Source organism: Phascolarctos cinereus, unplaced genomic scaffold (genome assembly GCF_003287225.1).
Source record: "Phascolarctos cinereus isolate Bilbo 61053 unplaced genomic scaffold, phaCin_HiC Scaffold_4;HRSCAF=312, whole genome shotgun sequence".
Classification (NCBI taxonomy): Eukaryota; Metazoa; Chordata; class Mammalia; order Diprotodontia; family Phascolarctidae; genus Phascolarctos; species Phascolarctos cinereus.
Window position 1 is genome coordinate 316,697,901 of NW_027555847.1, and position 18,148 is coordinate 316,716,048.

Below are 18,148 nucleotides of genomic sequence, written 5' to 3' on the forward strand. Positions count from 1 at the left end.
GTTCTTATCTTATTATGATCATTGAAATGAATTTTTCAAAACACTCAAATTGTTTTATTTCTTCCTTCCTAATACTTTCTTCTAAAAATCACTTTGTGGAAGATAGATCCAATTCAGGTAATACTGATGAATAATAATAATGGTGATTAAAACCTGACATTTACATAGCACTTTAAGGTTAGCAAAACGCTTAGCACATATTATTTCATTTGATTCTCACAAGAACCCAATGAGATAAGCACCACAGGCATTGTTATCCCCATTTCACAAGTGAGGAAAATGAGGCTAAGAGAGTAAATGACTTGCCCAGGGTAACAAAGTTAGTTAAGTATCTAAATTAGGATTCAAATCTAGGCCAGCCTGACTCCAAGCTTATTATTCCAGGCTGCCTTGTTTGTCAAGACAATCTTGACTATTCTTATAGGAGTCATGGGTTATCTTTGAGAAAAAACTGTTCTTAATATAACACAGATATTATGCAAATATTGCATTCAGTGTCATAGTGAGCAGTATGAGCCTAAAAACAAAGTTCTAAGAATGATGAGCTCAAGAACAAAGCTGGGGGCTGATTGATTGCAGCTATTCATATGGAGCTGGGGATTCCTAAGGATAATAACAGGGGCAGGTAAGCAGTGGATAGAGCACCAGTAGGGCCTGGAGTCAGGAAGGCTTCTTTTCCTGAATTCAAATCCAGCTTCAGACACTTACTAGCTGTGTGGCCCTTCACTTCACCCTGTTTGCCTCAGTTTCCTCATCTTTAAAATGAGCTGGAGAAGGAAATTGTAAACCACTCCAGTATCTTTGCCAAAGAAACCCCAAATGGGGTCAGGAAGAGTCAGACATGACTGAAAATGACCTAATAACAAGGATAATAACGTTCTTGTACCAGGAGCCACCTGGTATACCGGGTCAGATGGCAGAAGGAACCAACACCTCAGACTTTGGTTCTGCAACAGCAATTCTTCCAGCACCGCCCTCACAGAGTACCACACCTCAGCAATCAGCAAGGTTCTGTTTTCAGACTTCCCAGGATAAAATCTTCTTTGGCATGCTGAATTGCCTTCTAGAAAATTGACTACTTATTAACTGAATGTTAATTAAACTATTTTAAAAGCTGCTCCAGAGGTACTTTGGATGTTTGGTAAACAGAATATTATTGCCATATTATACATAATAGGATATTATGGAAGAGATAACTGGCAACTTTACTAGATGCTGACTAATCTTGAGTTTTTAGATTTTGTGGTAGAGTAAACCCCAAAGCCACTGAATTCACAAATCTATCAGTCAATTAGTTAATTGGCTGATTGATTTTTACAAACACAGGCATGTCCTGGCACAAAGTAGGCCCTTAATAAATGCTTGTTGACTGAATGAGAAACCCTTAGAATCTAGAAAATGGAGAAATACTTTACTGATATAAACAGACACTAAAGCTTATTGTTGTTGTTGTTGTTGTTAATAATATCAGCAATAACAACTATCTTTTATATTATGTTATATACTTTATGCACTTTCCTATACTTGATATCATTTGATCTTCTCATTCCTGATTCGGTCCCACGACAGACTAAGGAAAAAGGAAGCACTGGCTAGAATGTCAAGAAGTTAGTGTTTGCCAAGAAGTCTGGCTTTTCTCTCTTTATTGAAGTAGATGTTACAGTATTATAGGTGAAGGCATGCTGTGGTAGTTCACAGAACCTACTTTTTACTTATTTTTGGTTTGTTTAGAGGATAATAAAAATAACTAATGGCTTTGTAATAGGAGTCATCTCATCTTAAAAGATGGTGTAGCTAGGTACTCCTTATATTCACATAGCTATGATGTTTGAGGGGGCTATGACTAAGGTAAAAAAATACCAACATCACAAATAAAAGATGGGGGAGGCCTGGTTAGACCACTTTGCCTGAAAAAGATCTGGTGGCTTTAATAAATTAATGTAGATTCATTATGAGTCAGCAATAGGCTATTGTAGCCAAAATAATTTTTGTGACCTTGAGGTGTGTTAAAAGAGGCATAGTTTAGTGCATTATTTTGGTGAAGTTGTGAACTGATCCAACCATTCTGGAAAGCAATTTAGAACTATGCCCAAAAGGTTATAAAACTGTGCATACCCTTTGACCCAGCAATACCACTACTGGGTCTGTATCCCAACGAGATCATAAAAAAGTAAAAAGACCTATTTGTGCAAAAATATTTATAGCAGCTCTTTTGGTGGTGGTCAAGAATTGGAAATTGAGGGGGCACCCATCAATTGGGGAATGGCTAAACAAGTTGCAGTATATGAATGTAATGGAATACGATAAATGACAAACAGGCAGATTTCAGAAAAACCTGGAAAGACTTATATGAACTGATGCAAAGTGAAGTGAGCAGAACCAAGAGAACACTGTACACGGTAACAGCAATTTTGTGCAATGATCAACTATGAATTACTTAGTTCTTCTCAGCAATACAATGATCTAAGACAATTCCAAAGGAACTGGAAAATGCTATCCACATCCAGAGAAAGAAATGATGGAGTTTGAATGGTGATCAAATTATACTATTTTCACTTTCTTTATCTTTTTCGTTATTTTTTCCTTTTGGTCTGTTTCTTCTTTTACAACATGACTAATATGGAAATATGTTTTACATGATTGTGTGTGTGTGTATGTGTGTATATATATATGTATATATATACATATATATATATATACACACATATATATATAATACCTACTTAAAATTCTTACCTTTTTAGGGAGGGATAGGGAAGGGAGAAAGGGAGAAAATTTGGAATTCAATTTTTTTAAATGAATTTTTAAAAAATTGTCTTTACATGTAATTGGAAAAAATAAAATATTATTAAGAAAAAACAGGAATAAAGAGGTATTAGGTCTGCTCTGGAGAGCACCACAATTTTAGAAGGATATTGCTTTCAGCCAGGATGTTGAAGGGACTTGAGTCTGTGACATGAAGGTCAATTGAAGGGTCAAGGGACATGTAGACTAGAGATGCCACAGGTGGGACATGACAACTGACTTCATCATGTGGAAGAGAGATTAGGCATGTTCTGTTTGGTTCCAGAAGGCAGAAGCAGGGTACATACAGTAAAGAGGCAAATTTAGGCTTAATGTCAGAAAAGCTTTCTGCCAAGTAGAATTGTACCACAGTGGAATGGACTGCCATTATGGAGATAGTGTGTTCTCCTTCATTGGAAGTCACTGGGATGGATAACCACTTGCCAGCTATGTTATAGTGGGGATTCCTTTGTGGTATGGGGTTGGACTAGATGGCTGCTGAGGTCCCTTTAAACCAGGGGTTTTTAATTTGGGATCCACGAATTTGGTTTTTAAAAAAATATTATAACTTTTGTTGTTGTTCAGTTGTTTCAGTCATGTCCAACTCTTCGTGACCCCATTTGGGCTTTTCTTGGCAAAGAGACTAGAATGGTTTACCATTTCCTTCTCCAGATCATTTTACACATGAGGAAACTGAGGCACACAGGGTTAAGTGACTTGCCTAGGGTCACTCAGCTAGTAAGTATTTGAGGCTGGATTTGAACCCTGACTTCAGGCCTAGCTCTCTGTCTACTGTGCCACCTAGCCTTATTTCAATATAACTGGTATACTTTGTAATCTCATGTATTTTATTTTTTGCATTTAAAAATCTTATTCTGAAAAAGGTGTCCATAGGCTTCACTAGACTGCCAAAAGGGGGGTTCACAACACAGAACAGGTTAAGAAGCCTCTGTTTTAAACTAAAACTGTGTAATTCTGATTTTGTCATAGTGGCCAAATAACATGCTCCATTTAGATGTTTTATATGCAGTATGTGAAAGGTCAAAGGCTTTATTAATCTCCAACATAGGAGTCAGTGCTAGAAGTTGTCATGGACCAAGGAGAATCAAAGTTGTATTTTCACCAGCCCTAAATGAGGACACACAAGACCCCTTGTAAATGAAGTTCAAGAGCACCTAAGGAGTCCTGTTTTTGTTTCTAACAATAAATCATTATCATGCTGTTCACACAGAGAACATCACCAACCAAGGTACAAAACAGTAGGCAGAAGCTCCAAAGGGAGCAACATGCCTACTTTTCCAACTGATGTTATGTTGAAAATAGAGCAGACAGACCAAAAATATGGTTTTTCAGAGGATGGAGCAAAATGGAAAAGATTGTGGGCAGGCAGGCATTTGTTAATCCTGTAGCTCTAGGAAGTAGAATCTTTATTATATAGAGAAGCAGTGGATCTGCTGGAAAGTGCACTGAGTTTGGAGTTAGGACACCTTTGTTTGAATCCAGCCTCCAATATTTCCTAGCAATGTGACCCTGAGAAAATCACTGGGACTTAGTTTCTTTCTCTGTAAAAGAGGGATAATAATAACCTATTTTTTAAAAAAATAGCCTGTGGTAATGAAATAGGTGAAGTGGGAGGGTTAGGAAAAACCCTTCTTGGGCAAAATAGTGGTCTCCAATGGCCCTGAAGCAGTGCCAAGCTATGTATTTGTAGACACAAACATACGTGATGTGAGGGATAGAGAACTGGCATTATAGTCAGGAACACATGGGTTCATATTCTGCCTCTGACATGTACTAGCTATATGAAAGTACATCACGTAAGCTCTCAGCAGCCTAGGCGACTCTCCTGAGCTAAAATTTCAGAAGATTTGCTGATCTGCATTGGTTAAGGATGTCTCTACATTAGAAGTTCCCTATAAACTGATGAAAAATTACAGGTCCAGACCAACACAAACCAGTAACAAACCTTCGTGAATACTGTAGCCAAGGACATTAAATGGTAGCTTTGTGACACAGGACCCCTTGGCTTCCGGGATCTGGGTAAAGGGCTCAAAATGGAGATAATCTTTTCTCAGTTCCATAAATACACTTACTTCTGCCTGGATCAAGGAGACAGTAACTTCTCTGCGGGCAGCATACTTTGTGGCCGCTGTCAATATGATTTCTAAGTCCTAAGAAAATGAACCTATTTGGGGGCAGCTAAGTGGCGCACTGGATAGAGCACCAGCCCTGGATTCAGGAGGACCTGAGTTCAAATCCAGCCTCAGACACATAACATTTAGTAGCTGTGTGACCCTGGGCAAGTCACTTAACCCCACTGGCTAGCCCCCCCCCCAAAAAAAGAAAAGAAAATGAACCTATTTGACAGCACAGAAATAATGCAGCCCCAGTGAAAGCATATGTGCTGAGAGGTGTGCCACTCCTTATACATGCTAAGTGTTACCTGGAAAATGCCAGTGAAGCAGCCACAAAGAGGAGCTGACTCAAATAGAGAGAGGAAAAACCACCAGGTAACCATAAACTGGTAGAGAGGACCGCTCACATGGACTGCCCAATCTTCATTATTAGTCAACAGAATGTGCTATATTACTAGGAGAGGCAGCTTCGAGAGTCAGGAAGACCTGGGTTCAAGTATTACCCCCTGATACATATTGGCTGTGTGACCTTGGGCAAGCTAATTGAATTTTCAATGTCCTAGGCAATGTTCTAAGATTATAAATTGCAGAAAAGGTGCCAACCTGCATTGGTAGAGAAAGCTTCCTCTCTTAAGGGTTCTCTACACCAATAAAATCAGAGGTCCAGGCCCTATCCCTATATTACTATACAATTATCTTCTTGCTCACATTTACTCTCTAAAATGACCAACTAAATTAATAATGCCAACAGCAGGGTTAATTTAACTTCTATGAGTCTTCTGTTTCTTATAATTCTTTTTTTCCCCTCTTGCTTTAATGTCACAAAAATTAAAAAGAAAATCTTGGCTACTTTTAAAAGTGTGATGGTGTGGTATAGTGGAGAGATCACTGATTTTGGAATTACAGGATTACCTAGATTTGAATTCTAGTCCTGCCATTTATTGTCTAAATGATATTGGGTAAGTCACTTAATCTCTCTAGGATTCTGTTTTCTCATTTGTAAAATGAGGCGGGGTAGAATTGATAAATTCTAAGGTCCTTTCCTGCTCTAAATTTATGATTCTGTGTTACCCCTGAAACATTATGAATCTATTAACTACATTAATTCAACTTACATGATTTGAAATTGTTCCAAAGAACTTTGGGTAGGCTACATTTTTATTATGATTATAGAATGAACTTTTGCTCACTCATTCTAAATGGAAAATACATACATATATAGATGCATACACAAACCCATTTATAGCCAGGCATGCATTTCTAATCCAAGACAAAATGCTTAACAATTATTTTGTATCCGACAGATGGTTACAAAATACAACCTCCCAAGTCACATTGGAGAAAATAGTCTATCATGGCTCCTCTAATAGAAAGCTTACTGTCCTTTTGCAGAAAGGTTTTCTGGAAGATATCTACAGTGATGGAGAGGTAAATGGCCAATCTGTAAAACTAAAATGAAAATTTAATCTGGATTTCTTTCATAGGGCTGGTCAATCAGTCACAGGCATTTATCTGGCACTTACCATGTGTCAGATATTGTGCTAAGTATTGGGGACACCAAGAAAGGCAAAAACATTCCTTGTCCTCAACAAGCTCACATTCTAATGGAGAAGACAATATGTAAATAACTAGGGTACCATGAAAGATATATGCAAAATAGGTGGAAGGTATCTTAGAGGGAAGTCACTGGGGATGGAAAGGACAAGACTAGGAAAGGTCTTGATCAGAAGGTGTGATTTAAGCTTAAACTTCAAGGAAGCTAAGAAAGGTAAAACACTAGAAAAGCACACATATGGTTACATGTAAAAATTCTACTGGAACCAGTCAAACAGAATTAGACCTTATATTTAGATTTAAATCCTAACTCTATTTCTCTGAGGAAACTTCCATCCAGAAAGTTGGAGAGGAAATGGGTTATTCTGTTTCATAGAGGAAACTTTCAAGTCATATTTTGGGGGTTTTCCTTTTGAGTAAACAATAGCAAATAGCCATCTTGAGCAAGATTGTCTATATAAAAAAGAAACTATTAAATGAGGTTGCCTGTACTTTATGAATTAGGACAATGGAATTTTAACAAGGGTACAAAACACACAATAGCCATAGTAGCATGCATAATAAATAAGAGCTTAAATAGCACACTCTATGGCGAGGGATCAGTGTTATAGGAACACCTCTTCCTTTAGTCTGTGATGCTTAGATGTTGGGAAGTATTCAGTCTCATAAAATAGAGAGATATTCTGATTTGTGTACTACGTTGCAAAAAATTTGGGTAGGAAAATAAACTAAAATTGCAGTATTAAGTGAAGAAAAGTCTTTCTTCTAAGATGTTGATTTATAATAGCATGCCACTGGGTCATGAACCATCTCTGTGAAAAGGATGGTTCTGACTTTCTTGAAAAAGATTATTCTGTTTTCAAATGTGTTCACATGATGTGTTCCCATCAAAGAAATGCCATAATTAGTGTACATTAAATGATAGTTCTAGAAGAGAAAGAATATAAGAGAAGTGTGTTTTCCTCACAGGTGAATAAATTGTAGCTAATGTGTTTGAGTGCCTGGAAACCATGGTGACAGAACACATAAATATACAAAGATGCCTTACCAGGTAAATAGATGGAATGTATTCTTTCTTAAGAGAATATTTCCATTCAGCAGCTTTGTATGGTAGACATTTTTTAATGTGTCCTGAAAGGCTGATAGAATTTTGGAGAGAGTGGGAATTTTTCTCCTTTAAGTCTGTACTAAAGTAGAGATGATGAGTTTTTATGGCAAAAACCTATGACAAACTAAACATGAAAGGAAAAATGTCTAGCAGAAAGAAAGCCACTAAAATATTAAGACATGATATTTCATAGCACTCCTCTAGTTCTTATTATACACATGGCTATAGTACACATATCTATCTGGGTCTTTCAGACAAGTAGCAGTAACAGAGCCACTACTATCACCACCACAGTCACTACCATTACTACTACTACTACTACTAATACTACTGCTACCACTACTATTACCATTACAACAACTACTACTACTACTACTACTACTACAACCACCACAACCACACTTTATTATGAAATTTCTAAAAGTAAATAACTCTAATCTACTCACCAATGTTATAGCTATGATGCATCCAAATGGCCTGAATAGTCATAGATTCTGCATAAGGGAGTGGCCCCCTCACATCTCCAGAATTTAATTTTGAGTTTCCCATATCTCTTGGACCATTACCCTGTGAAATTTCAATCTATGAGATACCACTTATCCTTCCTCTAAATTCTTTGAAATCTGCTTTCCTAGAATCTAGGGTATATGTCAGATTATACCCTGAATTATTCTCTTTAATGGAGTATGGAAGGATCACTTCTTCCCATGGTTCCCTTCATTTCTTACCCAGCAACCAAGTCCTGCATAGAACAAGATAGAATTTCTCTGTGCTGAGTCTTCCATCTTTTGAAGGAAGAAATTATCACTAAAGCAAGTCAAAAAGTTATTACCTGCTCTGTTTTTGGCAGGTAGAGAACTGCAGCAAATATCTGGATAATTGAAAGCTCCCATCAATACTATATCATGCTTCTGCCAGGTTTATAGTCAATTTCCCCAACACCTCATCTATTTCCTCTTTCTGTCCCGGAGATCTGTGGTAACATCTAATCACAAAATTGCTTCTGTTTCTCCCTCCACTGAGCTTCCTCCAAGTGCTATGCTTTGCCCCTCTGATTTCTGGATTGCTTCACATAAGTACAACTTCTTAATATAAAATGTTCTTCCTATCCACTTACCTATCCTGTTCCTTTTGAATAAGGTATACCTATCCAAAGACACATTTCAGTCATGATGTCTCCATGATGCCAACTGAGGTCAAATTTGCCTCTTAGTGTTAAGATGTCTAGTTCTTCTGTTTTGTTACCTTAAACATTGGGCATTTGTGTATACATATTTGAGGCCATAGGTTTTACTGTCTGTTCATTTTTTAAATTTTGCCTCCTGTGAATTTCTGGATATCTGAACTGCTATTTTTTATCCTTCACCGTAGCTATTCTTCATGGCATCTAGCTTGATAGGTATACATAGACCATTTTCTCTCTTCCCCATCCTTTTTAGTTCAAAGCCCTTTTGGTTACTTTTATAGGACACATGGCAAATAAATTCTATCACCAATCAACATTTACTAGGTGCCTACTATATGCCAGGCACTGTGCCAAGCATTGGGAAGGCAAAAAGAGGCAAAAGACTGTCCTTGCCCTCAGGAAACTTAGAATCTAATAGGGGAGACAATAAGCAAATAAATATATACAACAAAGCAGGCTATATACAGGATAAATAGGAAATTAACAGAAAGAAGGTAGCAGAATTAAGAAGGGTTGGGAAAAGCTCCAGTAAAAGATGAGATTTTGGTTGGGAGTTAAAGGAAGCCAGAGAAGTCAGAAGGCAGAGTTGAGAAAAGAGAACACTGAAAGCATGGGGAACAGACAGGAAAAATGCCCAGAAATGAGAGAAGGAGTGTTTTGTTCAAGGAATAGCCAGGAAGCCAGTGTCACTGGATCAAAGAGTATGTGGCAAAGAGTAAGGTGTAATAAGACTGGACTGGAAAGGCAGGAGGTTATCAAGGGCTTTGAATGCCAAACAAAGTTTTTACTTCTGGAGGCAATAGGGGAGTGACATAATCAGACCTGTACTTCAGGAAAATCACTTTAGTGGCTGAATGGAGGATGGATTGGAGTGGGGAGAGATCTGAGGCATGCAGATCTGCCAGCAGACTAATGCAATAATCCAGGTGTGAGGTGATGAGGGCCCGTACGAGAGTGATGGCAGTGTCAGAAAAGAGAAGGGGGCATATACAAGAGAAGTTGCAGAGGTGAAGTCAACAGGCCTTGGCAACAGCTTGGATATGGGGGCTGAGGACAAGGAGGAGTCAGGGATGACTCCTACATTGAGGGCCTGAGGGACTAGGAGGATGGTGTAATCCTTTACAGTAATAGACAATGTAGGAGGAGGTGAGGGCTCAGGGGGAATGAGAATGAGTTCTATTTTGGACATATTGACTTTAAGATGCCTACTGGACATTCATTTCTAGATGTCTGAAAGGCAGTTGGAGATGTGAGATTGGAAGTCAACAGAGAAACTCAGGCAAGACAAACAGGTTTGAGAATCATCAGCATAGAGATGGTAATTAAATCCATGGGAGCTGATGAGATTATCAAGCGAAATAGCATAGATGGAGAAGAGAAGAGAGCCGAGGACAGAACCCTGAGGGACACCTACAGTTAGAGAGTTAATAGCCTCTGTAGGCGTACTTTATTGCTGGCCAGGAGTCTGTCATCCATATATTTTAAGTTATGGTTCAGAATTTAAAATCCTATTCTTAGATACCACCTTTTTGGCAGCTATTCATTTCTCAAATCAATTTTTGTCTTCTGCATGTCTTGCTTTCAATGGGTAACACTGAAGAAAACACATCCCTATGTTCTATAATTTCTTGCCCAAGACTCTGCAAGGGTTGGCAATACTTTTAAAGTTTCTTCTGGCAATGTTAATTGTGCTTACATGAATCACTAGAAGTAGGTAGTATTCTTCCATTTTGATAAGTCTGGGGAGGTTTTCTTTTATGTCTTAGATGCATGGCCTCTCTTTGATAAGATCAAAAACACAAATTACTGAAGGAAAGACAACAACTGCTGGGAAAGTTGGAAAATAATTAGGCAGAAATTAAGTTTTCACTTATGTGACAGTAAGCTCCAAATGGATATGTGACCTAAGTAAAAAAAAGGTCACATCATAAAAAGATTAGAGAAGAGGAAACACCTTTAACAGCTATGCCTAACAGGAAATTGTTCATCAAACAAGACAGAAGAGATAGTAAAAGACAAAATAGATGAGTCTGATTACATAAACTCAGAAAGCTTTCATATAAAACAAAATCAATGTAGCTAGAATAAAGCGAAATTATCAAATAAAAAAACAATACTGGTATTAAAATGATAAAAGTCTGATAATAAAAATACATAAATCATTGATACAAATACATGACCTATAGTTTTTCCTTAAGAGATTGGACTGGGTGGTCCAAGGATATGACTCTCAAAGGAAGTCGGATCCTTGGAAGAATTGCAGGATATCTACAACTATGTAAAATATTGCTCCAATTGCTAATGATAAACTAAATGCAAATTAAGACAGCTCTGATGTTTTATATCATATCCTTCAAAATGGCAAAGATAATAAAAGACAGAAAGAGTCTGTGTTGGAGGGGCCATGGGAAGACAGGTCCTAAGCCAGTGTTGGTGAAGCTGTGAGTTTTTCTAACCTTTTAAAAAACAAGAAATACAACTAAACTATAAATGCCTCTTGACTCAAAGATAGCACAGCTGAGCATGTACCCTGAAGAGGTTAAACAGAAAGGTCACACAGATATCAAAATATTCATAGCAGCACTTTGTGTAATGGCAAAAAAAAAAACCCAACCCAACCAAAACAAAACTGGAAATAAAGTATGTATTGACTAACTAGAGAACTACTGAGCAAATGATACATGAATATGATGTAATTTTATTATACCATAAGAAGTAATGAATATAAAGAATTCAGAGAAATATGGAAAGATTTACTTGAACTGATTCAGAGCAAAGTAGGCAGAACCAAGAGAAAAATATATACAAAAGCTACAATAATGTAAACAAAAATAACAGTAAAAGGCAGCCAAACTCTGATTAATTGTAATGACTCATCTTAGGAGAACTGATAATGGATCAGATTTCTGTCCTCTTGGCAGACAGGTGGTGGATATGGTTGTTGAGTATGTTATACACTATCAGATGTGGTTGCTGTAGCTGTTGGTTTTAATCTAATGTTTTCCTTTTTTTTTTTTCCAAAGGAAGGTTTTGTGTGTGTGTGTGTGTGTGTGTGTGTGTGTGTGTGTGTGTGTGTGTGTGTGTGTGTGTGTGTGTGTGTGTGTGTGTGTGTGTGTAGGAGTGGTATCCAATCTTTTGTCAAGGCCTGTTGATTTCACCTCTGCAACTTTTCTTGTACATACCCCCTTCTCTCCGAAACTGCCACCACCCTGGTGCAGGCCCTCATCACTTCATGTCTGCTAATTAGCATTAGCCTGCTAATGCATCTGTGTTAGGTGAAAGGAAAAGGCTGATAATCTTCTTGATGTGAAGTAACTAATGGCCACCTAGAAGCATTTTCCTTATAGCTTCTTCCTGATATGTGATATTATATATGCTCCACAGTCAAGGGTCTGATACTAAATCTCTCTCCTTATTCTATTAACAGATATTACTTGACAATATTTTCATATAGAAAAGAGAGAGAGCAAAAGTCTCACCTCCAAATGCTTCCCACATCCCCTTGCTCTGTCTGCAACATGATTAAAGGTTTATATTTTTCCAACTTTCCAAGTCCTTGGACTTCTGTCAGGCACCTCAAAGCAATCAAGTAAATATAAAACCTAAATCAAAGGAGTTATAGCAGAACTCCTGCCCAAAGCCTCCAGAATGCCAGCTGGGACTTGTAAATTCTTCAGCATAGATAAAGTTACTAAGAGCATCTGAATCTGGTTAGCACAATGTCACCCCCACAAATCTTGAATTAGCATTAACATTTCCTGAAACATCTGAAAGGGAGAATTGGGATTTTTTTTAAAAAAGATAATCACGACAGGAAACAGCTTATGTTGGCAGCAGAAGGGGTAGTATAACTAATTTCCACTTCTATGGTTGTCAGAAGAAAAACAATGGAATTAGGAGAATTCTAGGGATGAAGCAGAAGTCATTGTCCAGTAAATTATTTGCTGCCCAGTTCATTTTTCTGCCCTCCCAGGCTCTCTATGATCATGGCATGGCAGAGACACTGGATAAAGAAAGAGGAGCCAGCAGGATATCATTGTTGGAATGAGAGGGAGAGAAGGTGATGTAACACAGCTTTGGTTTTCAAAAATCCATAGTAGCCTTCGTCTTCACATTTGCCAAAATTAGAGAATAGACTATAATTCTGGCAAGGGAGTATTTTCTGCTCACTGGTGAACAATATGGTAATTTCTGCTTCTAAAACTTGATTAATTCCATCTGATATATACCAAATACTTGCAAAGTCAGGAGCCAAGATTCTACAAGTAGTATGTTGCTTTTAATTTGTCACAAATTTATCAAGCATCTATTATATACAAAGCATGCCAAGGATATGAATAATGAAATGGTTCCTTCCCCCAAGAAACTTACATTCTGTTGAGGGGATATAACAGATTTCAATAGATAAGCAAACATAAAATAATTTGAGGTGGGAGAAAGCACTAACTGGGGGCATCAAGGAAGGTATTGTTGGGGAGATGATATGTGAGCTAAGTCTTGAAGAAAGCTAAGAATTCTAAGAGGCCGGGGTGAGGAAGGAGCATACTCCAGGCATAGGGGTCAGCCTGTCCAAGGGCATGGAAGTGAGAGATGGAATACAAATTTCAGTTGACAAAATTAGCTGGAATATAGAGTATGTGAAAGGGAATAATGTGAAATAATGTCTGCAAAGGTGGGTTGGGGCCAGAGTGTAAAAGCGTTTAAAAGCCAGGTCAAAGGATTTGTACCTTGCCTAGAGGCAATAGGAAACTGATGAAGGTTTTTGAGTAAGGTGGCAAAGAACATTTGCCTTAGGAATATTAATTTGGCAGCTATATGGAGCATGGTTTGAAGAGGGGAAGAGACTGAAAGCAGGAAGACCAATTAGGAGTCTATTGCAATAAGTCCAGGGAGAAGTGATAAAATCTGGAACTGGCATGGTATTTCAAAGTGTATTCCATATAGTTCACTTGATCCTTCCAACAACCTCGTAAAGTGAGATCATTTTGTAGTAGAACTAATTAACATGATTGAGTGACCTCTTCCAGTATTGTTCCACAACATGTGAATAAGAGTGGAGAAGGAATATGATAAGGTTAACTCAAGGTTGGGGTTTGGCAAGGCACAAGCAGTGATAGGAGGAGGTCCTTCCCCAAACACCCTGCTGCTCCTGCCTTCTTTCTGAGATTATCTTTCATTTATTCTGTCTATATCTCTTGTTTGTATATCATTATTTATATTTCTTTCCCAGTAAAATGTAAACTCCTTAAGGTCAGGAACATCTTTTAGTCTTTCTTTGTATTCCAAGCACACACTTCCTAGCATAAGAAAAGCCTTAATAAATTTTTGACTGACATAGAGGCAAAAGATTCAAGAGTAAGGGACAGTACATAGCTGAACTGGTCGACTATAAAGTTAAAACTATGAAGAGAGGAAAGTGAGACTACAGTCGGGGTAAGAGATTGTAGGTAGTGGTGATGATGAAGATGAAGTTTAGCGGAATAATGGTAAGTGAGATTCTGGAAAGATCAGAGGTTATGATTAGAGAGATGAAAGTCAAAGTTCAAGATAATGTAGATTATGGGTGGTAGAAAGCTCTAGGGTGTGACCATCTTTATGGGTAGCTGAAATAAAGTAAAAATGTTGATCATGGGAGTTGAAGATCTTGGAAGCCAGGATCTTTAAGGAACATCGACATGTATAATGAAACGTCCAAGTATGTAAGCAGGGGTTGAGGTCAAAAGGGATACTATGAACCAGATACCCAACTCCTTGGGAAAGGAAGGAGAGTGACCTGGGAGCTGGTAGATGACTGAAACTGGCCTGGGTGATATGGACTGATGGAATGAAGAAGGAGAAGTTTCTGAATGATGGTGGTAAAGGGAGAATCTGTAAGTAGCAATGAGGAGCAAGGAATATGCCTGCTCCTCCTTTTGGCCTGTGTGCAGGAGGCATGAGAGAAAAAAAAACATTCAGCACTATAGACGGTTGTCAGGGATGAAACGTCTTCCAGAGGTAGAAAGAGTGTGAGGTGAAGAGATCTAGGATAAAGAGCAGATTGCTAACAATAGAGCGGGTATCTGAGGGGGTTTTGGAGGTATGTGTGATTATGATCCCCATTTTACAGTTGAGGAAACTGAGGTAAACAATGGTTAAGTAGCTTGTCCAAGTTTACACAGCTCATAAATGTCTGAGGCTAGAGTTGAACTCAGGTATTCCTGACTCCAGGCCCAGCACTCCATCCACTGTATCACCTACCTGGAACAAAAGAAAAGTAAGTAGCAGGAAGAAGAGATTTTTCTCTTTAGACTTTGAGTCACAAGGAAAACAGGGCTGGAAATTTTCCTGCCATAATCTCAAGGAAGAATCCACTGATTACCTGTTAAAGTCCCATGATGACTGAACATGGTATTTATTAGTTCAGGATTAGTGGCATCAGATTCCATGGTTAGACACTTCAAACATTAGGGAGTTAAAGGTATAGGCAGAGTTCCCTCAGTAAATAATAGGTGTTCAGTTCTTGTGTCCTAGACAGACCGAGCACTAAACATCATCCCTGTTGTCTATTCCCATGATGCATGGCAATGAAGCCTATTCAGAAGATACTCTACTACACAACACCAACACCCAACTCTTAATATGAGTCTCCAGAAGCAGAGACCCTATGGTGCTCCTGGCTCCTCATGGTTTGATGAAAGTCTCTTTGGGCACATGTCTTCTACTGTCTCTGGACCACTGAGGCCTGAAATCTCTTATAGTTCTGAGATTCCATGGGCAGCATATAGTGCTGACTGAACCCACATTTAGTCCTAGGGATGCATCCTAATCCCTAAATAGTAGGTTATGATGCATACTATGAAGCACTCCATATGTGGTGAAAACTCTTAGGACCTATGAACTTTTTTTTTTCTTTAAAATAGTTTGACAATTGTACTTCAGTATGATTAGTTTCCTTTGTAATCCTATGTGTTATATTTTATACATGTTGCTACAATTATTACTTTTGTGCTGGAAAAAGTAAAGAAAGATATTTCAAAGAAACCTGAGGAGACTTGCATGAACTGATGCACAGTAAAGGGAGCAGGACTTGGAAAGCAATTTATACTATAACAACAGTATCGTAAAAATATATGAGACTTAAGAACTCTGATCAACACAATGATCCAATATGATTCCAGAGGACCAATAATGAAGACTGTTACCCACTTCATGACAGAGATTATGTACTCAAAATGCAGAATGAGAACCTATTTTATTATTTTGCATGACTATACTTATTGGTCACAATGTTTTTCCCCTTCCTCCCCAGTTTGGGGGTGAAGAAAATGGGGGGGGAAGAAATGCTTGATAATTAAAAAATAAAATTTAATTAAAATTATTCTGAGACTGCCAAAGGGGTCCATGACCAAAATAACTAACTAAATAAATAAAAGTCAAAAAACCTTGACTGAGAGAACTTTCAGTACAAATTCTTTCAAGGAAAGAAACTGTGAGTAATATAACAAGTTTTCATAGAAAAGGCTATAGTTGAAATCGAGGACTTTGGTAGCACGTCTAGCATATTTAATCTACCACTGGAAGTTAGGTGTTGCTATATACATACCTGGCAGACAGGGCTGGTTTTCTTGCAACACTACATTTGGTTCTGTAATTACAGGCACTTCTTCAGTAACATACTTACACAGCTCTTTCCCAAGATATGTTACCTGTACATAATTAAGCACAAAATATAAATTCCACATGCAGCAAAAAGACCTCTCTTACGTAAACTAATCCCTACGTAGTATAATCTATAGATATGATGCCATATTAGCAATATGATATAAGCAATTATGTAGTTAATTCTTTCTTCCCTGTCTTGATTACTTCTTGTCTGTTCTGTACATAGTTTGTTTTTACACAGCTGTTTGCATTTTGTATCCTCCATTAGACTGTGAGTTTCTCAAGGGCAGGAGCTGTCTTTTGCCTTTCTTTGTGTCCCTAGGATTTAGCACAGTGCCTGGCCCATAAAAGGAACTCAAAAAATGATTACTGAGTGACTTTTTAAAAATTATTTATTTTTCAATCAACAAAATCTGCTTTCTTATCTGCCTACCACTTCAACCCTCCTTCCCCTTGGGAACTAAACAAAACAAATCCCATTACAAACATGTACAATCAATCAAAACAAATTTCAATATTGGCTATGCCTAATACACACATTATGTATAGAGAGATATTTTTCTATGAGTGTATACATATGTATTCACATTTATTTATTTGTTTGTCTCATTCTGCACTCTGGGTCCCTCACTTCTCTATCAGGAAGTAGGTAGCATGTTTTATCATTAGTCTTTTGGAATTGTGATTGGTCATTACACTGATAAGAGTTCCTAAATATTTCAAAGTTGCTTGCCTTTACCATATTACTATTATTATGTAAACTGTTCTCCTGGTTCTGCTCACTTTACTCTGCATCAATTTACAGAAGTCTTCCCAAGTTTCTCTGAAACCATCCCCTTCATCATTTCTTATAATACAATAGAATCGGGTGTTCAGGGAGGACTAACTGGCACATTTGGTGTGTGGGCCTGCTGAACACTTTTCAGGGCTGCTCATCTACCTTTGGTGTCCAACCAGTCACCCAACTATCACCTGTGACTCCTAGAAGCTATAACATGCACAGTGGCCATACCCCAGTCAAACCATCTTGACAGACAGGCTAAACTAGTTTGAGGGTAACCAACAGGCCTCCAACCCATTGGTGAGTTAGGGTGATGTCTACCCAAGCATGTGAAGACTTCTGCCCAGCTGCAATGAGCAGATGAGACCATTTGTTCCAACAGCCATGAAGGTAGCAGAAGCAGGTGCCATGGAGCTCTTAGGGCTTATTCAGACATCGAATACGCCAATGTCATCCACTATATCATAGGCCATTGCCAGTTGTCCTGACTTGTCCTGCCATTGGACTTCAATGTCTTTGGAAGAGAGAGTGAGGCTGACCACTTTGTGCAATTCTGCCTCATTTAAATCCAAATCACACGCAAGTCAAGACATTACTTGTATTGTCATTGGTCTTCTCCAAAAATGAAGGACAAACAACACCAACCATAACTTGTTTATCCAGTCCCCAATTTATGGGCACCCCCTCAGATTCCCATTATTTTCCACTTCAAAAGAGTTATAAGTATGTTGTACATCTTTGAGTTTGTTTTGCTTAAAACTAATCCCTCCCTTAATCTATTTTCTAAGTCCCTCTCCCCTCCTTTTTCTCTTTTCCTCCTATTTCCCAGTTGAATAGAATGTATTTCTATACTCAACTCTGTGTATGTCTTGATGATCTTAAGAGAAAAATTCGGAGTAGAAGAAGAATACACTGGAGGGGAAAGAGGGTTAGGGAAAATTATATCACATAATTAAGCA

At 38.1% G+C, this 18,148-nt stretch overlaps 1 protein-coding gene across 1 annotated transcript in view; it reads right to left on the bottom strand.

The window, feature by feature from the left end:
* The window catches only part of ANKRD31 (ankyrin repeat domain 31), a 183,365-nt gene that overhangs the window by 4,328 nt on the left and 160,889 nt on the right, over positions 1 to 18,148 (bottom strand). Inside the window, exon 24 of the mRNA XM_078153158.1 lies at positions 16,350 to 16,452. Within this exon, the coding sequence (XP_078009284.1) occupies positions 16,350 to 16,452 (103 nt within the window). The remainder of the gene's footprint in view (positions 1 to 16,349; positions 16,453 to 18,148) is intronic.